At 39.0% G+C, this 27,342-nt stretch overlaps 1 protein-coding gene across 9 annotated transcripts in view; it reads right to left on the minus strand.

The window, feature by feature from the left end:
- Positions 1-207: 207 nt before the first annotated feature.
- Positions 208-27,342, minus strand: part of TANK (TRAF family member associated NFKB activator) — a 49,347-nt gene continuing 22,212 nt past the window's right edge. For 7 of the 9 annotated variants that reach the window (XM_025199947.1, XM_025199945.1, XM_025199944.1 and 4 more), the window contains 7 exons: positions 22,600-22,699; positions 21,097-21,224; positions 12,441-12,620; positions 11,155-11,231; positions 9,153-9,271; positions 6,218-6,804; positions 1,696-1,863 (listed from right to left, as the gene is read on the minus strand). In XM_025199947.1, the coding sequence (XP_025055732.1) occupies positions 1,696-1,863; positions 6,218-6,804; positions 9,153-9,271; positions 11,155-11,231; positions 12,441-12,620; positions 21,097-21,224; positions 22,600-22,699 (1,359 nt within the window). Of the gene's footprint in view, positions 1,864-6,217; positions 6,805-9,152; positions 9,272-11,154; positions 11,232-12,440; positions 12,621-21,096; positions 21,225-22,599; positions 22,700-27,342 lie in introns of all 9 variants that reach the window. The other 2 variants (XM_006020335.3, XM_006020341.3) reach the window with 2 other exon arrangements.

Here is a 27,342-nt window from a genome sequence, read left to right on the forward strand (position 1 = left end):
TGCCTGGAGAGTAGCATTTTGTTCAGCTCAGCCCCGGCTCTGCGGCCCAGGGGACAAGTGAGCCGCGTGCCAGGCTGCTGCGGGCAGCGTGGTCCCCAAGGCCCCCCCCAGCGGCGCTCCTTGGGGCGGGAGCCTGGCCTCCCGCCGCCACGCTGGTCCCGGCCGCGGTGGGCACAGGGCGCTTCGCATCGCGGCGGGAAGAGATGCTCCCCCGACACCAGCAGCGCGGACCGCACCGCACCGCACCCCGCGCTTCACTGCAGCACGCTCGGCTCGCGCTAGTCATGCAAACACGAGAGGCTTAAAATGGAGTAAATCGTTGTAGAAGAAGGTTTAGTGGAGGATCAGGTTGCACCTCAGACTAGAATAAGAACTCACTTCTAAAATGCAAGACATTAGTTTCCCCTAAGCTTTTTAAAACAGTCACCCCTGCCCCAGACACCTTCTCAAAAAGATGGGGGGAAAGTGCTTACCCGTGGAGAAGAAATATTGATGCTAATATGTCCGGAAAGAAAAACTTTAGTCCAAATGCAGCCAACTCCACCATCCCACGAGACCATCATTACCTTTCAATGCTTTTGCTACCTTGCCTTTTATTTTTATTTTTTTACTTTAATAGTCATAAACTGTATTAACTTGTGAAAAACAGTTTCAACTGTTTAGTTTTAAAATCTATTTTTTTAAAGAAAGCCAATGGACTTCAGTCTGCATGTCTGGTTGTCAAATGTTTTATAGACTTAAGGAAGTCTGAATAATATCCAGTAAAGAGCCAGAAGAAAAACTACATTCTCTTTTGAATGTTAAAGTTCAGGGAAATTTTAAATCTTGTTCACTTAACCTGTTCAGAAAAGCAGGTCTCAACTCCTATGGAGGAGAGTACTTTACACAAGTATTAATGCTGGCAGGGTATATTAATAAGTTGTTTAATAATGCATCTGTCAAATTTTGTATTGCTACCTTTACATTTTAGCTAAGGGTTAATTAACCCATGGTAGTTAAAATAAATCTCTAGTAAAGATTTGCACTGGTAGAATGACCTTCTCTCTCCCATTACTAACAAAAGACAGTTTTAGCTTTCTCAAAGTTTGTCACGTGGAGTTTAGATATTGGTGATTTTATAAGACCTTCAACACCTGTGAAATTTCATACTTGTTCTCAATCTAAATACAATATTGAACCTGTCTTAAGTCAAATTTGAAAATACCACTCCAGAATTAAAAAAAATAGGGCCTGTTTCTTCTTCCTAGTTACTTCAGAGGATCAGGCACCTAGCTAATAAGGAGAATTTTTAATAATAACCTCCAGAAATTAAAGGCCTAATCCTACAAACCTTTACTCCTGCAAGTAGTTACTGCTTACTGTGGGATTACTCAGGTGATAATTGAAAACCTAAGAAAAGCTTTGTAGGAGCAGGCCCAAAGCTAATGCTGAAACATGATAAAGAATATGACAATTTCTATATTTCACTGAATGACTTAAAATTGTAAAATTGCAATGTCAAAGGTAATTTAAAAAAATAAAATGCATTCAACTGAAAAAGTTCCAGTAATTTGTTTTTTTGTGGACATAGCCTTAATTCTGAAATTCCTAATGTGTATTGAAGTAAAATTTAAATATATACAGAACAGCAATTCAATAGCACAATAACACAGAATTCAGCTTGCTTTACACACAGTAAGCAAGCATTATGATACATTAAGACTGTGCATTAAAGTGTGAATTAAGATGCCTGAGAAAATCCCCTTTGGATGTAAGTGATGGTGGGAAAACTTCCTGACAGAACGCACATATTCCAGACTGATTCAGTTCAGACTCTGTATAAGCTTGCATCAGTAAGTCATTGTCTTGAGGCTTCCAGATGGGCTGAAAGAAGCAAAAAATAGATTACTACTTGTGTTTTAAAAGATCACATTTCAATTAATAAAGTCACCTGCACTCATTTTGAACTACTCAGATTTTATATCTACTTGATAATAAAAGTGATGAATGAAGAATGTTTATGTGAGTAAAGCAAACAAGCAGAAATACACATTTAAAGCTGTAAAGTATTTGAATTCAGACTTCTATTCTTGCATTTTTGACAAATACTACTACAATAATTTTAGTCAGCGAAATAGAAAGGTTCTGTGTGTCTTATTTCATATTTTCCTGTAGAAACATTTAATCTAAGACATCTGTAGGTAATACAGCCCTGTATAGGAAATATGCAATATCCATTTCACATTAGGACTAAAGCATATGCTTACTGTACAAGACTAACATGAGGCAGATTTTATTTTATATTCCTTCTACCAGTACATATTTAGTTTTCAATTTACTCAGAAGCCAGTCTCCCTGGCAATGTAGCATAGCTTATATTTTACCTCTTACCTGCTGTGACTGCAGTGTAAGGGAGACATACTTAAATGAGCTTTAAACAAGCTAGCCTGGGTACCAGGAACAGTCTAGCTGCAGCAGCATCAAACTCAACACTGGCTATCTGCCAGAGTATTTACCTAGCTTCTCAAGTGCTGGAAGCAATATAGTTGTGGCATACAAAACTGAGAGTGGGCTACAAAACCTAACTCAGATAGGTCTACCCAAGACTGCAGTCACTGGCTGCACTGTAAATAAGGCACATGTTGAGTTATGCTTTAATGCTAAAAAAGCAGCAGTAGAGAGACTCAGATATAGTGGATAGCCACCCAGTAGGTGCGTGAGGAACAAATCAGGACTGCAAAATGAAGATCAAGAATTTCATTACAATATTAATAGACAAACAAGATGTAAAATATAAGCTACCTTACATTGCTTCTGAGTACATGGGAAACTAGATATGTAATGCTGTGCCAGCAGTGTAGACAGAATGGCAGCAGGCTGGTATCGGTTTTATGTGGGGGAGGGAACATAAGGTAGGAGAGATCTCTACAGTCTTTTGACACCAACTTTTTCCCTATCACCCAACACAGAATGGCAAGCAGTTTTCTCTTGAACTTTCACATCTCGTCTACATGCAGGGAGCTTTTATTCTTGTGTTCTCAAACCTTCCCAGGCTAGAAGATAAGAATTTTGTGGTTACCCATTATACCATGATAGACTCTGAGGCCAACCTGACTTTCAGAGTGGTTGACTCTAGTTTTTAAACTGGGCACAGCTTAGCAATCAATTTTCCCTCTAAATAATGGAATCATAGAAAACAGAACTGGAAGGGACCTCCAGAGGTCATCTAGTCCAACCCCATACTCTGGGCAGAATCATCCCTGTCCAAACTATCCTGTACAAGTACTGACAACCTATTCCTAAAACTACACAATCACGTTGAACAACTGAATACCCAAAACACCAAGAATACTCTAATTTGCCATCTTGCCACAAGCAAAGCAGGGGAACAAGGGCTGTCAGTGTCCTGTCCTGCAAGGTTTATTTCAATCTTGCAAACACTACCAGGACTAAGTACCAACCCAGCAAAAACACTTAGGCACGCACTTAAATTCCATTAACTTCTTTGAGGCTTAAACAGACCACTGCTTAACTACACGTAGATATGTAGTCTGCTTACAGTCAATGCCTGAAGTCCTACTTGTTCTTAAGTGTTTTGTTGGCATGAGGTCTTAATGTTTATTAGAGTTAGTAATCTCACTTACATAAAGCATGCCATCAGCAATAAGTAGTTGCAAGTTCAGGTCCTAAAGTTTTAATTGCGTGTTCATAAAAACATATACAAATCCTTTTAAATCAGTAAAACCTTAGACCAATAAGATGCATATTTATTTCAATCAGTTTCCCTTTGCAGTCGCATTGTTTTTAAAAAGTTACTATACCCTAAGGAAACAGCACCAAGTTTTTTTACATTTAGTATCCATAAAGAAGGAAAGAGCTAAATTTACTACATCAACTGAGAGCAGCAGTTCCAAGGCTTACTGTTGCCAAATATATTGCATTTAGGGGGTTTTCCATCTTATAAGTTAACATATGTAGTCAATGCACGAAATTCCTCATCTATACTAGGAAAAAAAAAGTCAGGTACGTAATTCACTCCTGTTGGAGCTCTACTAGTGGCAGGGACAATGGAAGCAAGTGCCAAGGCTTAGGTGTTTATCGCTAGCCCTTATATAACAGGAGTAAAAGAATGCCGTGAGCCTTTATTCAACGGTAAAGCTGCACATGCTTAAGCGTTACCAACATTAAAGCAGCCAAAAGGACATGCATGCTTCTAAGGCCGTTAAAAACTTAAGAATTTTAAATAGCCTATAACTCATTTGGGACGAAGAATTGGACCCTTTAATCACTATTTAAAAAGAAACAGTTGAATCCAATTTATGCAAAACAGAAATGAATAAAAACATTTTGGAAACAGTTAAATCCAGGTGATGCATATTTAAATATATATACACAGATGTATATTTAATTGAATCTAAAGTAATATTGGCTTCTTTCAAATAAACTTCTGGATAAGATGCAACATTTTAATCAATGTCCTTATGTTCTACTTTGCTATATGGATATTACTTATAAATACTGAAACTATTTTCTATTGCCACTTTTCTTTCCCAAGGTAACATTCAATATTAAACCCTTTTCCCAGAGCTACAGTACTGGTCATTCACCAAAAATGATATCAAAATACATTTCCTCATTGTGCATAAACATAAAAATTTTCTACTCCTGTCTTGAAACAGTTCAACAGCAATTTTTCTGCACTTTTCAAGCTGCATACTTCCCCATCAATCTGTAATCACATACCAGCTGTTTCACTTGCTGTAATACACAATGCAGGGTGCCATCTATTGAAAAATGAATACACAGACTAACTAGTAAAAGAACAAGCAGGAGAGAGAACGGAGAAAAAGGGAAAAAGTAACAAGTAATAGAATGGATGCTTCACAGCTCCACAGGAATTCCACTAGTAATAAAATAAATTGTTTAATTTGTTTTACTCGGTCACATCTATAACTGAGAATTTATACAATAAAACAAGTGTAATTAATAATTCAGTGTAAAACTAAAAAATATACCACAGGACAGACAATACATTTTGGATATTATACATTTTTAACAATGATCCTGTGGTCACTTTTTAAAAATAAAATGTAAAGCAGTGCTACAAATATCTAGACTCTTCTGCCTCTGTTTAAAACAAAGCAATCTAAGGTAGGAAGGTGAACTAGACTGGATCTAAGGATCAGTAAGAAAGATTTTCAGATATCTAGTGTCCAACAGAAGCTTCCCAAATATTAGTTTAGCCTCATACCTCCTATGATCAGTAAATGTTATCTTCACTTTTAAGACAAAGCTGAGGTGTAAGAAGTTTATAGTGAGTTACTTAAAGTCACACAAAGCAATTCAATGACAAAAGTGAAGATAAAAAAAAAAAAAAATCCTAAATGTCAATACCTGCTCTAGCCTCCAAATAACCTCTAGATAAGCTGTCAGAAACAAAAATGGTGGAATGCTGGCCTAAAGTCAACTTGAGTTTTCCAGAGTCTTGAGTTAGGCCACGATCTTGCCCATGGACTTAATTTTAAACATACGCTTCAAATGTTTTTGCTACTGTGTGGCAAACCGTGTGCAGAAAAGGGCCATCTTTTCAGAAGTGCTAAAATTCTAGGGACTTCTACAAGAATTCCATATACTGATGAAGATGCTTGAAGTGTCCTTTTTTTTTTTTTTTTTTTTAAAGGAAGATCTTCATGAGTCTGTTTTTTCATGGTCTTCCATTTATGGCTATTTGAAAAGACATGTTTTTCTATTTTATTTCTTAAATATTTGGTTCTTGTTAAGTGTTTGTTTTGCGTTTGCCACTCATTAGATCTAGGTTGAAACTAGTCCATGTGCCCACATACTAGTTGTACATTTTAAAAAGGATAATGCTGTACAGCACCACGCAACAGAGTCTACTGAGCAACCACGGAGAAAGCAAGTAATTTTTTGGATATGAATAAAATCATAGGAAGTTACTAAAATCAGTTCTGCAATGGAAGCAGATATTATTACAGTATTATATACATGAAGCAATATCTACAAGGCTACAATACTGCAGAAATATCTGGTTAAATTCTCTCCCTTCCTTCATTGAAACAATACGTAGTGCACCCAGGTTCAATGTCAGAAAGATGATTCATCTGTCATATTCACCATAAGAATAATGTGAATCATAAAAAGGCCTGAAAGACCTTTCCCAGAACATTTTAAATGCAATATCAACTTTTTGAAATATACAGCATCAGTAGAGAGATACCTGATGAGGTCCTCTGACAGTAGTCCCAGTGGCCTCTGAAGAGGGAAATTTTACTTCACAGACATCTTGATTTGTGTGCTCATGAACAAATTTGGGATCAGTATCTCCAGTTGTCAAACACAAAGTTTTGTCCTGAGAATTTTCTATAAGCATGTTTGTAGGGTTTGGGGAGCTGCTTTTTTCAGTAGTTGTTAGGTTTTGTAAAGCTGAGGTTATGGGATCAAATCCATGTGCTTCTGATGAGTTAGAATTCAATTTACTGCTGTTCATAGCATGGTCCCTATGCTCCATGTTAAAATCATGATCCTGAAGCACGTTTTCGGCTATTACAGTACAAGGCATTGTTGGTTTATCCTGAGTGCTCTGCAAGAAAGCAGAGTCATTGTCTGTAGGTGGAAACTTGACATTAAATATAGAAAGTGATTCCACAGAGTTGTCTTCCTCATCTTGGCCCACTCCTCTTGGTGTGATAGATGTGATGCATGATGCACCTCTATTTATATCCTTTTTAACCCAAGGTTTAAAAAGCTCTTCTGCTTGTTGATCACTTCTATCAGTACACTGGATGGGCAAAGAAAACTGGATATCTGTGAAGGGAGGAAAGGAAAAACATCAGACAGAACCTATGGAAACAATAGTTCAAAGTAATCATTAATGCATAAAATGTACAGATTACAGGCATTTTTAAATTCTCTTAATTTTTTATTGTTTTTTGTTATAATTTGAGGGATTCTTCTCTTGCCCTCCTTTATGAATGTCAGCCCCAATTCAAATATTTAAACCAGAAATACGATTCTGCTTAGTTTCACTGTAACAATTCTATTCCTCTCTACAATTTTAGGTATAAACACTCATTTTGTTGAAACTTATGTTGCCCAATACTTTTAACACACACATGCATATATTTACTGCACCATTCTGGCAGAAATAGAAGCTGTAACTGAAGATCTCTCATGAAGTGCCAACGGTCTGCAAGGCACTAAGAACAAGATGTTTTTAAAAAGGTATTTAGGCACCTCTTTCACTGATTTCAGGTCAGGCAAGCTTTTAAATTGAACCCTCCCCCTCCCTCTCATGTTTTGGGAATCCTCAATGCACTCCAGGCACTGAGCACAAGAACACACAAATAACCTATATATTGCAAAATAATTTCCAAATGTGACTGGGAGTAAGTCAGTCCCCCTGAAGTTTCCTAGATATAACGGTAATAGGGGCTACATCAATATACAGAAATCAGTAAGGTAATATACTAGTGATAGATGGTGATAATAAGAACAACTCTTAAGAGGTATTTGCCCCTTCTAAACTATGCAATGAGTAAAAAAGATGTAATTCTTTATACAGAATAAACAATGCAAAGTTATTCATTTCAGAATCTTGGCCAGCCTTATCTCATCAGCATTTGATGTCGTCCAAGTTTAGTACAACTGATTTTAAGTGGACACAGCTATAAGTGAGTAGCATTATACACTTTACCATTTATAATGTGAATGGTTATTTATTATAAAAAATCATGGTAACCCATTAAATAGGTAAAGGCGTTCAATGCAAATTTTAAGTGAGTCCACTTTTAAGGAGAAATGCAAAACACATTATTAATAAAGGTACAGTGATGCCTACAGAAACCCAGTCAAGAGTAGCACACACTTATACCTGTATCAAGAAGAAGAAAAACAAAACAAAAGATCAATCAAATGTTTGGAATATCTGCTGAATTAAAAAAAAAATCACAAAAATTAAAGGGGTACAGTCAATATAATAATAATAATTTTAAAAGTAGCGGAATGACCTGCATGAAATAATGGACCATCAATTCATTCATGGAATTGTACCATACATTTACTTAATGGTATGACATGCATCAAAGATACCTCCATGGATCAAGGGGACTGAAAGGGTACGGTAACTGGATTCTTGTTTTAACATATTGTTTGTGTCTCTAAAACTATTTTTGTCATAGCATATGCATTAAGAGAACCAGGGTTTAGGGCCTTATCCTGTTCCCACCACAGTCAAGTCCTTTAATTCATTTCGGCTGGTGTTGAATTAGGTTCTTACTTTGTACAGGGATAAGCTTTGCAAGTCTGCACTAGGAACTTTAAGACAAAGTCCTCTTCTATGCCATGTCAATTATTCAGCAGTCTTCTTTGACAGATTAGGGCCAACAATATTCATAATTGGTATTTTTATGAATTGACAAAATTAACAGAGCATACTTTTACTTACTACTGGATACCTCTATGTGAGATGTTTACTGTGGGGTAGACTAATTAGCTCTACAGTAAATGTCTCAGTGTCTACATGTTCAGGGCTATGAGGCTGGAGTAAACTAAAACTACAGCACTGCATGTGTAGATGCTGATGCAGTTGGCTGGGACATGAGGGCACTTCAGTGCAGGGGTTGCCTGCTGGCTAGCTCCACATTGCAGTACACTCATGCCCAAGCCAGTCCCTCTGCAGCATGTTGAGCTGAGTTAGAGCAGCCTTGGGCTGGCAGGCTGACCCCCTGGGCCCCTTGCCATCCAGGGCTGCTCTGACCCAGCTCAATGTGCTGCAGTCTTGGGCACACATGTAAATGTGGTGCCCAAGAGCAATAAACTCCAGCGCGATAAGTGCTGGAGTTTATTATGTCACATTAATATGCACATGTAGACATGGCCACTCAGAACCAAGAATCTATTACAAAGGACAAACTGGAATAACAAAAGTTGGTGATGTTGGGATTGCCTTTTATCCATAGACTTTGGAATACTGATCACTGAATATCAGATCTAACGGTGCATTTTCTTAGTGAACTGCAAAACACCATGTGCACAGACTTGAAAGAGGCAGATAGTAAATAGCAGTACTTTAAATGTATATGCAATTTACTGTATTTTCAAATATAAAGAAAAGCTTTCAAACAGTTGGATCACAATAAGAACTAAGATATTACCAGTTACAGGTTCTCTCTTCATGTTAAATTTACTCAGTTGATCTGTTTGTTTTCTGGCTAATGTGCATATTCGATGACATTCTTCCTGTACCTCCTGGAAAACTGTCTCTAGAGCTTCCCTAAAAGTCCAATATTTGAAATGCAAGTGTCAGAGTTCAGTTTTTTCATTACCTTTAATTTACAAGTAGCACTCCACAAATGTAAGAGAGAAAAACAAATAGCTATTTAAAAAACAAAACAAAACAACTCTCTCTCAAAGCGCATGTGCAAGCAAGCATGCACACCCACACACACACCTTTCAAAGACAAGTGGCAGGGAACAATGCAGGCAAATAAATATGATACAATTTGTAGCTGTTTAGTCACACATTCACATGCCCCTGCACAGAATTGGGTTGGAGCAGTAAACCTTTAGACAGCTGGGGTCTACAGAAAACCTCAGCCATAGACCTTTGTGTTTTTCTCCATTTCCTCCAGTATGAGCCATAATGTGCATTCTTGGCAAGTGTACTACTTCCATTCATGTGATGGCCAGTCCAAAGAAATCAGCCACTGCTGCTGTGAACATTTATTTTTTCCTATTTTTCCCCATAGACTTTAGTCAGTACAGGAAAGTGAACAAGCCATGTAACAGCAGCTGTTACTTGCTTCTCCTTCCATTTTTCTGTGTGGCATTTTTGTAAAGGGCTGGAGAGCATCTGACTTAGTTGCCCCTCTCCTGTGCAACCAACATCATTGCTTTTTTTCCCTCCCACTTGATGTGGTTTTCTCCAGGGCCTTTTGTAGAGTGCTACATGGCTGTCAAATACCTAGTTGATCATACTAAGAATGAGAAATAAAGTTTATCATGTAAGTGCAGATTTTGACTTCTCAAAAACCCTGCAGATTACACTATTCACCTTACTTATGCAGCATAATACTTAAAATTGAAGGCTTTAGCTGTTCTTGTACACTGGCCTACACAGATTAAGCATAAATTCTTGGGTTGTTAAGGATAACAAGAATACGGAAAAATGGATTTCTACTCCCTTCTACTTTTTTACTTCTAAAAAGTTTGAAAGATTTTTGTCTGTGTTTTTCTTATTGCCTGTATCATAACAATCAGGAATGTCAAATGCCGCCTTGATAGTTTTGCTGAAGGCCTCTGGAAGAGATGTAGATTAGGACCTTGCTCCAAAAAACAGAATCATCATCTGAAAAAAATGGTAGCAGTTGCATAATTTGTTCCAACTGTTCTTAGATGTTTTAATTGATGAGGTAAAACACACCGAAAATGTGAACAGTTCAAATAAAGTATCATTTTTTGTATCAAATCAGGTTTTGTTTGCAATCCTACTAATTTTCCAATCATGCACAGCCTTCCAAGGAATAGCTGAATTTCTAATGTAAAAAGAAAAAAGAATTGGGTAGGGAGAAGTGATTTTACAGAACAGTGGAAAGGTCTACAGGAACTAATACTTGCTCATTAAATATAGTGAAGTTCAGTTTCATCTCCCTAGTCCCCTTCTCATGATCATGTACAGATGACAAAGCCTCTACCGCAACAGAGGCTGGGGCTCCATGGATCAAACCCAGCTCTGAACTCTGATTCAGAACAAGGCAGTCTAAGAATTATTTCCTTGTGCAGACTAAGTCCCCTCCTGGCAGCACAGCTGGCTCCTCTGCTGTGCTGCCATCAGTTATTCCACCATGGAGGCACATTCCCCCTCCAAGATGAGCTAATGCCATCCAACAGCCCACATTAACAACTACTGCTATTTCCAAAGGAGACTGAACCCCTGCTGCATCAAGCGGCTGTTTTTCTTTCTCCCAACATGCCCCCAAATACCCACAGAGCCCCAGCTATGCTTCCACATGCTGCATTGGCTCTTCTTTCCTCCCCGTTCTGGACTTTCTCCACTCTTTCTATACTATAGAAAGGCAGGGAAGCAGCTCGCTTTGTTACTTTTTAGCAGATGTAAACATTAACAGCGATTTGCAAAAATGCAGCAAAATTATATACCTTTCAGGCACAGCTGAAATACCAGGGATCCCTGGAGATAACTCAAGTCTATCTGAAGCAACCTTTTTCCCTTTCACCTTGAAGTAAAATATGCAAGTAAAGAGCCTGCGTTAGCATACATTTTTCAATTCTTATATTTACATGCACTAACAAAAAGGCAGATTAATTAATGTTACCATATTCATCAACATCAATGGAACCAAGTTATCTTCCTAGCAGTCCGAAAACCCATCTACAAATTATGCGAGCTAGACAGAAATTTATGAAGAATTGGGTGTCACACATTTAATAATACAATTCTTTGTTTATAGAGCAATTCTCATTCAAGACTCAGAGGACTTTAAAAGGTAGATAAAGATTATCTTCCTTTCATGGAGATGGAAACCGGCAGACAGAAGTTGTATGTTAATATACTTGTAATTTAATCATGTAGCTGGTCAGGGGCTTGTTACATTGGGACTCAGCTATTTCTAAAAAAATCAATTCAGCTCAGCATTTTTCAAGGAGCAAGCCACAGGCACTGTCAAGTATTCTACCATGATTTTAAACAAGTTATTAACTTCGAGTACCACCTTGTGGATCACACTAGTATTACATGAGCTTTAAAACAATGCCATCAGCTAAGAAGCAGAGTTGTTACTATAACCAGTCAAAGTTTATACCTGCACTGCAGTCAAGGAGGTTTCTGTAGTTCAGTAGACACCTCTGCTAGCTTTAAACTAACTAGATTGGTTACTGGTAGAAGCAGTACAGAACTCTGCAAGTTGCAAAACCTGCCCCGGAAGCTGGGTAAACAATCAAGCAGCCCACACTGAGCTCCATGCTACTGTACCAGCCACACTGTTACCAGTAGAGAGTTTAATTTTAAAGCTGGCTCAGTCCTGTGCCCATTAGCAGTAGTTGCATCCTTGACTACAGTCATGAAATACCTTATGTTTATTTTAACTTGGATATTCTTCCTGATAAGTAAAATTCCCCTATCTGAACAGAGTGAAATAAAAAAAAGAGTAATTGAGAAGTTATGCATTTAATTTGCAATGATGTGATGACATTAGAGAAAGCTATTTAAAATACAAAGCTGAAAAATTAAAAAGCACAAAACAAATTTCAAGTATTTTATGGCTTAATCAAGAAGGAACAATACTGCTGTATATATTTTAGTAATCTTGCGAGTAATGAATATACAGTTTTCTTCTAAAATCTGTTTACTACAGTGAATAATATAAAAAGAACAGAAAAAGGATAATTATTAAAAAAAATATAATTATATTATAATATATTCTTACCTCCATCTTATATACTGGCATCTGCATGCAGTTTTGTACTTCATTTAATTCTATTAATCTGTTACTTAAAATCCTTATTTTTTCTTCTTTTACAGCAATAATTGATACAAGTTTCTTTTCTTTTTGATTGCTCTCTTCCTCAATTTGCTTCATTCTGATGCTCTCATTCTCCAATTGTTCCTACAAAAGTGGGACAATGGGTTACTATTTCCAGACTAGGAGATATTTCTTTATGTAATAGCCTGGATAGGCTAAAATAAACATCTGAAAGCTAAACAAAAGTGTGGTAGAATTAAAAGAAATTTTGAAGAGGGTGACAAAGTCTTCAGATGCTTCAATTTTAGCAAAAAAGTACTGCTCAAATCCTAAATGTTAAATAGGTAAATGGTTGGAACTTATATTAAAAATAGAATTTTATACAAAAACCTAACAGTATCTAAAAAGGAAAAAATTGTTATGATCTATGTAAAGAGGTGGGTGATTTTTGGATTATCAGTGCAAAGAAAAAGGTACATGGCTTGAAGCATAGAGATGCAGTTACAAAAGCTATGTTTCTCTGAAACCTGTAGAAATAACTAACGGTTGCATGGGATTTCTAACAAACTTATATTGGAAACAGCAGAAGAGTGACTGATTCATGTTAGTTGTCTATATAAGGTTAAAAAAAAAGGGAAGGAAAAGGGGAATTTCAGAGAGATTCAGGAAGTGTAGGGACAGTCATGTGAGGCAGAAAACAGCAGAGTATAAACAAGGAGTTTTTGAACTAAATTGTATTTTCAACATGTCATAATGAAAACAGGAGCTAGATCTCCACTTCGGTCAAATTAGATTTATACTTGACCAGAAGTAGCCAAGCAGATCAGAAATAGCCACTGTTGTTTTAACGTTGAAAACAAACACACACATCTTTTTACAGAACAAACTTCGACTTGTTTCGCAAGTCATTCAAACAGGAAAGTGCAAGTGTTTTGTTTTTTTCAGAGCTGGTGTCCCCTCCCTAAAAAAAATGTATGTTTGCATCACTCTAACCTTCGTTTCTGCCAAAACAGGTAAAGAAAAACAATGTAATTTTGGACTTGGATTTGGGGTTAGGAGAAGTTACATCCAATGTCAAGACAACAGCAAATCATGCTATACGGCAAAATGATTATTTGAAAAACAAGGTCAATGTGGAAGACAAATATGAGGTTGGGTGCTCATGAGACCTCAGGTGTGTTCCAATAGTCTAACAGCATGTAACTGAGTGGAGAATGAGGCCAAAGGTGTTCAGTTTTCACTCAGAAACGTCACCAACATGCCAGGAAGTCAAGAACAACGCACTATATATAGAGAGATGTATATTTATACGTTTGCAAAGGGCTGGGAGAAGAAAGGAACAAATACAGAGGAAAGCCAGGAACTTCAATGAGAAATATTTGATTTGTTTATTAGGAGTCTGCAAGGGTGAAAAGACGCATTTGAAATGACATAAACAGGGATTATTCCACATAGGGACAATGTAAGAGAAAAATCCAGCTCTGGCCACAGAGATACAAAGACATGCATGTGGCTGTCCCAGCAGTGCCATCTCAAAAGGCTGCACAAAGGTCAATATCATGGATCCACTGAACAGTGAGGTTTGGAAAAGAAGCTTTTCTTTGCTTTAAATTGTAAATTTAATCAATCATGGGCCAGTGCTCTACATCAGAAGCAGGTTGAGGTTGGGTTCCTGCATATCACCCAGTACAAAATAAACCTTTCTTTTTTCTCAGAAGGCTCCCATTCACTGAGTAGCCAGAGCAGTCAATGGGATTTTTCTACCCAAGGGAAATTTCTGATCTTTCTGACTGTCTGTAGACCTCACATATCCACATCTTTTAAATAGCAGTACAGCTATTCCCTCTATTTTCCAACGGTCATTCTCTAGCTTTGAATACTGTTACCTTGGATATTGATAACTAGTGGTAGAGGAGTCCTACCAGATTTGACATTTCAAAAGATAGGGAGCAGATATTAGTCCCCATTTCCAGGATAGGTCATTAACCCCTCTCTGTTCTAGTCCCCCCTTATAGCAAATAGTCAGATGAATACTATCCAAGTGCTCTTGAAAACTTCCAAGGATTGAGATTCCACAGTTTCTTTAGGCAGCCTGTTAGGATGCTTGACCGCCCTCATAGTCAGAAAGTTCCTCTAATCTCCGATCTAAATTTCCTCTGCTGAAACTTGAGGCTGTTGCTCCTAGCCCTGTCCTCTATGCTCGTGAAGAAAATCTCATCTCTGACCCCTCTGTAATCACCTGTCTGGTATCTGAAGTCTGTCATCAAATCCCCTCCTCAGTTCTCTCTTCTCCAGGCTAAATAACCCTAGTTCTTTCAGCCTTTACTCATAAGTCTTGCCCTAATCATTTTTGTTGTTCTCCATTGGACTCTTTCCAAACTGTCCACATCTTTCTTGAAGCATGGGGGCCAAAACTGGACACATGAAGGAGACAGATTTTTACATTCAGTTCTTAGAAAAGAGATGAAGTCTGAAAGCTTTAGGATAAAAAGCTATGTGCCAACATTTCCAAAGACAGATGATATTGTTCAAAATATAGAAGCTAAATTTTAGATTAGCCAGATAGGACTGAGAGAAAACAAAGGAAATAATGGAGCGAGAAGTAGAAGGCACAGAAAATTATTGTCTGGTGTAGATGATCTTTGAAAGCTCAAACATATTTGGGATCATGGGAAGCAGCAAAGTATTTAGGTGAAATTTAATGTGCAGATTTCTTAGAGTGAATGTTAGGTAGAGACAGTAGTGTGTTTGGATACGATACTCTTTTTACCAGGTTTGAATATATTGACTTGAAGCAAGTTATGGTGGAGCCAAGAGTTGTGTTAGGTTCAGGCTTAAGACACAAAGGAGGTCTGAAAAACAGTACAGAGTAAAATCCAGAATAAAAATGTAACTACTGCAAAGCACATTCAGTATAAAGTTTTTAGGGTGCAAAAGAAGCATGTTTGGGACTCCTTCACCCCTTCTGTGCAGCTCTCATGCAGTCTAGACAGTACTGTGATTCTGTTTCTCTGGCAAAAAATGTTAAGCAGAGCAGAAGGTGAAGAGATCAAAGGAGTCCTCATGTAAGCACTAAGCAAACACCAACTGCAGTGAGAGCTGCTCCTCTTCATCTCAAAGGAGGAAAGATGGCACTGCAATACCTTCCTAGTAGTTTGTGGAAAGTAGGAAAGAAATGCCCACTTCCAGCTTAGAGGAGTTAGGATGGGTATATAAGGAAGCACAGAAAGAGAAGAAAGACTATTCATGTGAGACTGTTGAAGAACCAGCACACTATCATTGCTCTAATATAAGCATCATATTACAGTATTGTGAAGGCGGCATTTCATTACATGACAGTGAAAGTCAACATCACTGTTAACTGTCAAGATGTAACCAGGTAACTGCTAGTTCCCTATCTAGCACCCCCTCCAGGTCATTACGCTACCCTTCCTACCTGTTACTAATATCATAGCAGTGGCATACGAACCCTTAAGAACTGGAATAATCAATGCTGAAGCCACTCAAAACACACTGTGGTAATCTTTTTTAGATTGGCTCAAGGTCTCATGAGCACTATAGTACTATGTGAGTAGTGTCTGGCTCAATGAATACCTCTGGCCATACTATGGATTTGTACTGGGATTGGCAATGGGGATGGAGATCACACTTATGTCATAAACAGATCAGTGACTCTCCCTTTCGAGAAGGTTATCCTGTGAGGGTCAAGGACCCATTTTACTGCTCTGTTCTATTAAATGAACAGAAGTGACAAGATTTCAGATGGCTCCCAGGAAGAATACTGTTTAGCTGATAAACTGATATTAATGGTCTTACAGGCTATTTACCCTCTTTTGTCTAAGTATTGGTACATTTTGCCCAAAAGATTCCTATTCCCCTTAAGCAACTACACTGATCACCTGGAATACAAATGGCCTACAAAGATGATGGGGAGAAAAAAAAAAAAACCCCACACAGCTGATAGCAAAATGCTGCACACTTGGATCCCACTAATTCTGCTTTACACCACTTCAGTGGACACAAAAGGAATTTAAATAGTATTAAAATGGGCAAGCACAGTGAATTGTCAACTAGTACGAAGCCAGCATTGTCAAATACATATCACCTTCTCCCATCTTTGGTACAAGGAGTCAGGAAGAGAAATAATGGGGCATGATATGCTAGAACACACCTCTTGCTTTTGGACTGCTTCAGCCAGTTCAGTTTAGAGCAGTCATTTCCCACGCCTCTGGTGATGTGGGGACCATCAAGACATAACTTCTGAATACCTTACTGCAGTATAAATAAATTTTAAAATCTTTTATTAGACAGTGCTTGACATGACAAATAGGTCCAAGGAGGTGATACTTCCCCTCTATCAGGCGATGGTCAGACCGCAGTTGGAGTACTGCGTGCAATTCAAGAGGGATGCGGATAACCTGGAGAGGGTCCAGAGAAGGGCCACTCGTATGGCCAAGCCCTACGACGAGAGACTAGAGAAACTGGACCTCTTCAGCCTCCACAAGAGAAGGTTGAGAGGCGACCTTGTGGCTGCCTATAAGGTCATCACGGGGGCACAGAAGGGAATTGGTGAGGGTTTATTCACCAAGGCGCCCCCGGGGGTTACAAGAAATAATGGCCACAAGCTAGCAGAGAGCAGATTTAGATTGGACATTAGGAAAAACTTCTTCACGGTTAGAGTGGCCAAGGTCTGGAACGGGCTCCCAAGGGAGGTGGTGCTCTCCCCTACCCTGGGGGTCTTCAAGAGGAGGTTAGATGAGTATCTAGCTGGGGTCATCTAGACCCAGCACTCTTTACTGCCTATGCAGGGGGTTGGACTCGATGATCTATTGAGGTCCCTTCCGGCCCTAACATCTATGAATCTATGGAGAGGGTTTCCTCGTGTCACAGTCCTGATCAATGGCAAGTTTCTTCAGTGGGTGTATATACACCATCTTGTCTTGGCTGCAGTGTTAAATATTGTTCATACACTTCATGCATAAGATTACAGTAATTCAGTTGGGAGAGAAACTCAAAATCTTGTTTGCTTAGGTCCATCTAGTTTTGCTTCCCAAGACCATTGATTCGTTGTGAAGCTTTAGATCAGCCCATCTTAGTTGATAAAAATCTGGCTGGAAATGCTAGGGTCATCATTGGGCACATACTGAAATACTGTCTCATTAGTCTCCTGAAGGGAGATGTTAATTACTGTTAGCCTTTGGTTCATATTTAACATCTCTTCATGCTGTTGATTATGCCAAAGGTAACCTCCTTTTTGGGGGGCTGGAGGGAAGATGATTGAGAAGGATATGGCAAAACAACTCTGGCAAGAAAGGATTTCATGGATTTCCTTGATTCCCATCAGTCTGGTGTTTCACCTGAGTCTGGGATAAGATGCACACTGCACTGGTATTTTTAATGTCTCCTTTTGGGCATAAATGAAGAAGATCATATGCATTCTGATTTTTTCAGATTAAAAAATAAGCTAACTATGAGATGGTATTCACACACTTGCAGACTCCAGCAGAGACACCAGAATTTTCCCTCTTCAGTAGGACCCAGAAGGCAGTGTTGAACACGCTCAAGGGCCCTGTTAGGTTGGGTTGTACAGGCTTCTATTCCATCATCCCCCTGATCAATGTGTATGAATGCCAGAGAGGGAAGCTAGACTGCACTGTAAACAGTATATAGATATAAGAGAAAAATATGGCTGTCTCTCATAAGATCCAGGTGTAGAAATAAGCAACTCCAAAACATCTAATAAAGTACCATTTTAAGTATCTGGAAATTAGGACATAATTCTGCACTAATTACAGACAGTTACTCATTGACTTCACTGGATGGAGGACTAAACTCGGAGAGATTCCAACAGGGACAGATGAAGACAGTTTAGACATTTAAAAGAGAAGTTTAAAAGGAAAAAACACAAGCATTTACAGAATTGGGGAAAACACTAAACATTAACCAGGAATAGCATGGAGAATATAAATTACATTTATCTTAAATACGGATGTTCATTCTACATTTACTGAATCTTACCATTAATTTATATTTTTTAAGTCTAGCAGTTTTATTGGGGATGCAGCTGAAAGTAGTTCACATGATGGGGGACAATGTGGACATAAATTATCTAGTTTAGGGAAATAATTTGATAGAGTATCTTCCAAAAAAAAATCCTCAAACATAATAGGAAGTTAACTCCTATAGTTAAGTTGATAAAGAACTGTTTTTTCTATTGAAGACCATAATTTCAAGAAGCAGCTATTTAAATTGGGGGGAGAGGTAGGAAAAATACTACAAGAACAATGTTATTAAACGTGTAATCAAAGACCTACATTAAGTAAGGGATGCAATGTGCACATGGCACAATATTGTATTAATGAGTAGAAGGTATAAATTAGAACACTGCTTGATCAGACCAGGTGCGGACACCTAGCTCATCATGTCTTGAAAAGAAAGGTGCTGAACTCAAATTCAATCAATCAGAGCTAAAGCTCCCAGCTCTGTCACAGACAACCCAGCACACCATGAAAAGTTAAGTACTCTCTCTGCATCCTGGTTCCCTTTTGACAAACATGGATAACGTGCTTCCTTTCTCTCCTTCTTTACCTATTTAGTTTATTTAAACTTCAAGCTCCTCAAGATAGCACCTGCCTTTTAATATCTGTTTGTACAATACAATGGGACCCAAAACTATAATGCAAACAATGCACAACTAAGTGTAGAGAAATATAAAAATCTGCAAGTATGTGACAAAGAGTTAACCCTTCAACTGAAATCTATTCAAGCCATCTAAACAAACACAAACAATGAAGAAAACAAAGCTGAGGAGCTCTGAATGCTACCCAACAAAACACAACTATGAAGATGAGATTTTTGTATTCTCTTTTCTTTCTAGAATTTCCCTAGTAATAAATTAAAATGTTTTTTTTAAAAGAATCCTTAGACTCAAATTAGATTCCTACAAGATAATTAGCAACTGTCACTAATCTGATAAAATGATTTTCAAATTAACACATCTGATAAAATGTGCTTAGTTCACAGAAATGTAGGATTAGTTTGTACATAGCAAACAAATCCTGAAATTAACTTTTGAAATTTAATCTTTTCATTTTGCACGTCTTTTTTTTTTTTTTTTTTTTTTTTTTTTTTTTTTTTTTTAAGAGAACGTCATTGTGTCATACACAGAATAAATTAAGAAAACCTTATTGAGGTGCATGCCCCAGAAGATGCAGCAAGCTGACCAGTTCTGGGAATGGCTCAGCATTGTGCTCATCTCTCTCACTACCTCCGCTCAGCGTGGGAGCCTCATGTAAATTACTTCCTACCTCCTGAACACTGCTGCTCTGTTCTCATCCCTGTCACTTCAGTGGGCTATGCTGAAAATCTGTGTGGCTTCAGCAAACAGGATATGAAGAAAAAAAAAAAAAAAAGACTCAGTCAGTACTGATTACTTAAAAAAAAAAAAAAAAAAAAAAAAGATTCACTCTCCACCACAATCACATGTTGGTGACAGATGTGTCAAGTCCCCACCCCACCACAGGGTGTGGACAGAAGTAACAATTGAAACCTTTCCAACTGAAACATACTTGCAAATGTTTCATAAAGGAAACATTTAATCCAGGAGCCACACATGCCTCTTGGCTGTTCCTGCCTAGCATGTTTCAGAGCACTGCAGCCTCCTCTAGTGCTTGCCAGGGGGTGCTAGAGCAGAATAGTGACTTGTGACTCCACTCCAAGCTCTCTCCTCTCCCTCCCTCACGGGGATAGAAAGTAGAGGGGAGGAGAAGGGAGAGGATAGTGGAGTGCTCCCCAGCCTTGCTGCCATGAGTCTGTTCCTCCAGCTCTGATCCCCACTACCTTCTCAGCCCAGCAAAGATAGAGGGAATTGGGGTTGGAGTGCCTTTACTGGCACTGGGCCTGGGAGCTGCCAGGGATCTGGGGGGCAGGGAGTGCAGTGGTAGTGGGGGTAAGCTCAGTTCCAGGTCTGGCAAGGGGGTGATTCAGTAGAGTGTTCAGGGGTCCCAACAGGGACCAAGCAGTGCCCCAGGAGCCAGAGTAGGATACAGCAGGACCCATCCACTTTCTTTCCCCTCACGTCCAGATATATAAAAAAAGGGAAACACTTCAAAATAGTACTTCCTTTCAAGATGTGCTATTTTGGAGCGTCTCAGCTACTTTAAGAACGTTTCAGAGGACTTGTATATGTGGAGCCTCTGAAATGCTTTAATCATTATGTGTGTCCACACCCACAAACACATGTTCCCTGCATGAACTGCAATATGCTCTCCTGAGCAATAAGTGGGAGCTCTTTCTTGAATGCTACTTTGGTGAGGTAAAGAACTAGGTGAGTACACAGCTCCTACTTACTCTCTTACCGAGTGCAGAGCATCTTCAACATCATTCCAATGAACTGGATTTCCCAGTTCTTGCTGCTCTTTGGCAGAAAGTAGAACCAGATCCCCAGCTGATTAAAATCAGCACAGCTCAACCCACTATAGCAGAGCTGTATTCATTTATGCCAGCTGAAGATCTGCCCCTGGAAAAAGACAGTTCTACGAGTCTCTGAAACCTCATTTCTTTTCTGGGTCCTTAAGGCAGAAATATAACCTCATATTAAACACAGAACAGGCAACTGTACCTTTAAAAATTTCTCTCTTTGCATTGCCAGGTTCAGTTTTTCATAAAGCTGATCAAAAGTTAAGTTAAGGGAGATTTCATTTCTCTTTGTTTCAGGGTCTTCAGGTAGAACATAACCATGGGCATTGCCTGAAAATAAAAACAGCTCTGAGCATCACTAATTTTGTTCTGCCATGTTAAAAAAAAAAAAGCAACATTAGATACACTGGTTGTTTTGATTAGGCTGAGTTTCATTTAAAATATACATGACTTTTCTTTTATTAGACCTTGCTTTTTCCCAGATTCTGTCCTCAAATACTTATCTAGAGAGCTGGGCAAAACCAGCAAAATATTTGCATATTCTTGGGGAACCCCCCACACACACTTTTCTGATATTCAAGAAAAGTAAGAGCATTAGCCAAAAGCATCCATGCTGGAAATGTTCTATTTTCCATTATTTGTACCATAGATTCATACAATTAAGAATATTCATTGGCAATTTGAACAGAAAGACAAAGTCTGTTTTTTTAAGCTTTGGTTATCCAATAAGTTAACATCAAAGTTCCACGTGACTTACCTGACCAAGCATATATTGTATTTCCTCACATATTTTCCCCAAAAATCAGCACTCCAAAACTGGGGTGTGTGTCCTAAGTCGGGAAGCTGATTTTCTTCACTAGAATGTCATTGCATGAAGGCAACAGGAAGACAAAGACACTGAGCTACAAGATGGCTGCCAGCTTCTCTGTTCCTGCTAGGAGGTAGAAGGGGCTACAGTCCAGTGCTAACTTTTTTACAGTTACTCTCAAACTGGCACCTGTTTTTTTTGGGCAAATTTTATACTATAATAGGGGCAGGGGGATATGTAGTAGATATGTAGCACTGAGGTGGCACTCACCACAGTACTACATATTCCCCATATCTTTGTTATGGAATAAAACTTTCCAAGAACTTGTGACAATTCAAGAGACTGTGAAAGATTTAATACTGGCCTGCCTCCCCCCCCGCTTCTTGGCAGGGATAGAGAAGCTGGCAGCCATCTTGTAGCACAGTGCCTTCATGAAAAAGCCAGCTCTATGCGATAACTCCAGAAAAATCTTTTTTCTACATTCTGCCTTCCACAAACATGATGTATGCCATATTTGGGGGAATGTCGTATGCAAGAAAATATGGTAGTATAAAACACATTTAAAATTACAGCACCCAATTGTCTAACAACCTGCAAACTAAAGCTTCTTCACACAAATTAGTCAAATATCTGAATATTAATAAAAAAGTAAACCCTGTTCACAGATAGTTTCTTATTACAGCAAATAGTTTTAAGACCCCATATAAACTTCCACTGACTTCAATGCGAGCAGGGTGTTTTTATTCTCACGCTTCTTCTTGAAATATATGTATTTTCTTGTGTGCGTCTGTATGTATGTATGTATGTGTCTGTGTGTATATGTATACATATGTGTATGCACATATACATACACACCCAAGGAGATGCATATCAAGTTATACAAATTAGAATACATACCTCTGTTAGTAGCTAACTGTGACTTGAGTTTTCCAATTATACCTTTCTGAAGCTCTATCTGTTCCTGCTGTTCCCGTATTTGCTGTACATAGCTTTCCGTCTGCAAATATAATATTTGAATTAGCACTAGTCTTTTTTTGCGATGGCCAAGGACCTCATCTTTAGCAGATGCAGGTTGACAACTCTGGTATTATGACAACTACAGCTATGGATTATGCACAATAATCCAACTATTGTCACCTGTGGCATGTTAAAGTCAAGTCTGTACTGACTCAAAAAAGCAGCCATCAGTTAGCTGCTAGATTAGAGAAATCTAGATTCCAACAGAAGCAAGTGGCAAGATAATTTTTAAGTAAAATAATTTGTATTCCAGGGGTGCGTAACTCAAACTCTATTGAGGCTATTTACATGGTACATTTTCCAATGGAGGATTACTTAGGCCGGTGATTCTCAATTTGGTGCTGCAGCACTCTGGAAAGCTGTGAGATTCTTTTAAGGGTGTCATGGGATGTTGTACAATACTAGGTATACAAGCACTTACACAAGATAACCCAAAGATTTCAAATAGGAATCCAACATAGTGTCAAAACATTCTGACCTGTTGTGGTCTTTCCAGGTTCTTTGCTCTGTTATTTTTCTGGAGTCAAAAATAAGTGAAAGCAGAGCTGGCATATTCTGAATGGTGCCTTGAGTCCAATGAGCAGTATGAAAAAGTTGAGAACCACTGGCTACCAGTATGAGTGATCTGGTCAACTGACTAGGTGGCCAACTTTCTGAAATATCTGGTGATTAATACTACTCTGGAAGGCTGCATGCTGCCCAGAGGTTGTATACCCCAACTTTATTCATAACTATGAACTAAATTATTCATTTTTTAAAATTACGGTATTTTGGTACTTGTTTATTATTTCATAGGGTTGGTTAGTTACTTTGTTTACCATAATAGGACACCCAATTTAAGGAAACAAATCTAAACATTTATATAAATATACTGATTATTTTTCCCCCCTAATATACTTCTATCCCCATAACAGATATTCTCCACTCAACTAAGAAAATATATTCCTCAATATTTAATTTATTCAAAGAAAAGAGAGAAGCTATGTGTCTTTGCTACCTGTGTCCTCTAGATCCCCCAGAAAAGGGGAGGAAGGGCTTAGTCAGCAGAGAAAGGAATGTGAGACTGATCAGCATTACTTTGCATCTAACTTTGCCTAATCTCCCCTTTAGCCAGCATCTTGGCCTGGTCTATCAGGCCAGGTAGAAGGACCGTCAGCTACCCTAAAATGCATGTATATTAGATAACCAATTAAGAAAATACCTGAATCACACCCGACTGTCATCTGAATAGCAGCAGAATGGAATTATACAACATTATTCAATTAGCCTGCTCTTGCTGCTACAACACCAATAATATTGAAATTATGACAAATAACCTGTGACATTTTTTCAAGCAGCTTTGAGGGGGGGAATTAAAAAAAAAAAAAATCAAAAGGAGAGATGAATGACTGAGCAGAGAAAGAATTGGGGCAAAGTCAGAGGCTGCTATGAGGTTAACATATATAATTAGTCTTAATCTAATCTGTATTTTTTTTTTATTTAAAAATATATTCTTGTCCACAGAGTATGTAAGAGTGTATCTACCCAAGTTTGCCTTAGCAGGGCATATAATTGTTGCATTGCATGAGCATGGAAAAATTATGATATAGCAGTACACTCCAGCAGCTATAAGAGATCTCCTGAAGCAGAAAAATCACTGAGAACCAAATTGAAAATGTACAACAGCAATGTCTTGTCAACACTTCTGTACAGAGCACAGACATGACAGCTAAAACAGACAGAAGAGAAGATGCTTTTGACAGCCAGTGTGCACAAATTATTCCTTGAGTCAGATGGCAGCAACAAGTTACCAACTAGAAGATCTGCATGACAACCAACCATCCATCTGTATCAAACACCATCTGGCCGAGATGACTCTGGCTTCTGTGTGCTTGACATGGCTCCCAGCTCTGGAGACTGGCAAAACAAGTGGCCTACCAATAACTTAAGTAGTAAACTGTTAACAACAGAATCGTGGACATTCCAACAAAGTGCTAAGGCCATGGAGCAAATGGGAAGGAAATACAGTACTAGAGCAAAGCACCATATATGGGTCATTAAAAAAAAAAAAATAAAAAATATCTAAGGTTTGGTGAAAAAAACCCAACACCTTGTATCCCTAATGGCTCTCTTCTGTACTTAGAGAAGCTGATGGGTAAAGGAGGATCAGGACATAGGTTTAAATTATAGGAACCCTTAATGAAAACCTGCTGGTTTCAAACAAGAGCAAAATGTAAGACCAAATCCCACAGAAATGTATTTCCTTTGCTCACCCACTTCTTTCTTATGTTCTATTTTTTTTTCATAGCGCTTCAGAAAGACTATTCCCTCAGCTTGTATTTAATTTCTTGTTTTGAGAGCAGCCAGTTTTATGTGTGTTGCTATGTACTCCAAAGAGCCAAGTTGATAATGAGCAATTATTTCAAAGAACACAGATAAAGGTAGAGTTCAGAAGTTTCTCAATTGTTCTTAAATGAGCTGCCTCTAGCAAAGTGAGTTGCAACTTCACCACAAAGTTTACCAACAAAGCAAACTTTGCAGTTGTCATATATGGAAAGCGCTCTACAAAATCACTTTTGGATCAGCATTATTGCAAACAATGAATCCTGATTAAGTGAACAGTGTATGATTAATCACATATCCACACACAGCTGATCTGAAACCTGTTCTGCAAGCATTCATTGGCCTATTTAAGCTTGCACCGGAGGCTTAGATAGGATTTCAAAATAAAGCATGCTTCCTTGAAGACCTTCCTTGCCCCAGATCCACTATTTCCTCCTCCTGTACTTTAAAATAGCCTCCAAACTGGATTCCAGCATGGCACTTCCAGTGAGCTGTGTGTAAACTAATGAGCACTGATGAGCCTCAACCATTTCTACAGCAGGGTCTGAAACGTTTTGCATTCCACCATGCAACAGCAGATGCACAGTAACATTAGTATCATAGAATCATGAAATGCTGCTTTTGCAATGTGTTGGACTGTACATACAACTGTCAGAACCCATTAAGTAAATGCCTATGGCACAGTGGAAAATCCCAGCACACTGAAAAGCCCGCCAAGCCCAACGACTACATTTGTTTAAACTTCACAACCCCTTGTAATTGGCTAACTATGCGCGCCAAAATGCGTGCCACCCATTGGCCGGTTACAAATTACTCCCACTCGGCAACTAGCAATTGGCCTGTTAACTATTCAAAAGTACGAGCAGCTTCCGCCCACGTTGGAGAACTCCGCACGCATCCTGGAGTAAACTTGGTGGACTGATCACCCACCAATGACTCCCCGTCACCAACCTCCCTGACGTACCCCCTCCCCTGCATGCTCGATAAGCTGTTTACGGAACGTCTCGTCTCAAAGAGCTCTTGCTACGTTTGTAACTGCAATCAAAGTCAGCTTCTTCCTGCGCTGCATGCATCGGCGGCGTAAGTAAACAATCTATTTTACCAATACGCATCTGTGCCTAATTCCACTCCACTCGTCAAAGTACCCACCTGATGTTCCAGGCTCCCGGCCATAGCCCGGCAAGCCGGTCGGACACCACAACAACTACCAGCTCCAGACAGATAGTGGAAAAGTTGTGGCCAGGACAACTGCAATAAATGCTTGCCAAAGCTTGTTAAGGTTATTTAAAGAAGCTGAGAGAAAGTGATTTTTGTGGGTGGTATCTTCTTTTGTACTAACTGCAAGGTTGGGATAAAGTTAGACAGGTTTTCCCATGCAAGGCACTCTTCATTACATCTGACCAGACAAAGTGACCCGATGAAGGTGACCTGATAAAGAACGCCTTACGCTCAAGAGCCTGTCTAACTTTATTCCATTCTTCATCAGGTCACTTTGTCTGGTCAGACCTGATGAAGAATGCCTTGCATTTGAAAGCTTGCATAACTTTATCTTAACCATGTGCGTGGTCCAATAAAAGATATCACCCACAAAAATCCTTGCGTCCAACACAATTCCTGGACCATCACAGCTACAATGTTACTCACAGCTACAATGTTACTCCAGCACTCTCAAGAAGCTGAAAAAACCCAAAGTGTTCCTCCTAACGGTTCATTCTCCTCTGAACCAATCCCCACTGCTTCTTTGTTACTAACAAAAGGTCTTAATAGGGGTGCACCAATAAAGATTTTCTTGACTGATACCAACAGCCAATGATTAACCAACAATATCAGCCAATGCCGATCCAATAACCAATATTTAGTGATAGTGCAGGACATTTTAAACTACTGACATAAACGAACCTTTTGTTTGTTCTTTTTGTATTTAACACACACACACACACACACACACACACACACACCCCCCTCCTGCCTGCTCTGGCTCTCAACGAGGAAGGCAGTGACTGCCTAATTCCCACACATTGCCCACAGCCCCACTCTCTGCGCAACCCATGCTGCTGTTCAGGAGGGTGGGGTGAAGCCTCAAAGCACACCACCACCTCAGCACTGGCAGGCCCCACACAGCCGAGCTCCCACACCTGCTGGGGAGAAGCTCCTTTTGCAAAGGTGCCCCATGCCCAGCAGAGCAGAATTTCCCTCGCGCGGCGACTTACCCCACCTGTGCACAGCCCAAAGTCTCTGCGGCAGCTCTGATGCTTAGGCTCCTGCTGCATGCATAGCATTGCTATGGCACTGGCGGCAGCA

Source organism: Alligator sinensis, unplaced genomic scaffold, assembly GCF_000455745.1.
Source record: "Alligator sinensis unplaced genomic scaffold, ASM45574v1 scaffold389_1, whole genome shotgun sequence".
Classification (NCBI taxonomy): Eukaryota; Metazoa; Chordata; order Crocodylia; family Alligatoridae; genus Alligator; species Alligator sinensis.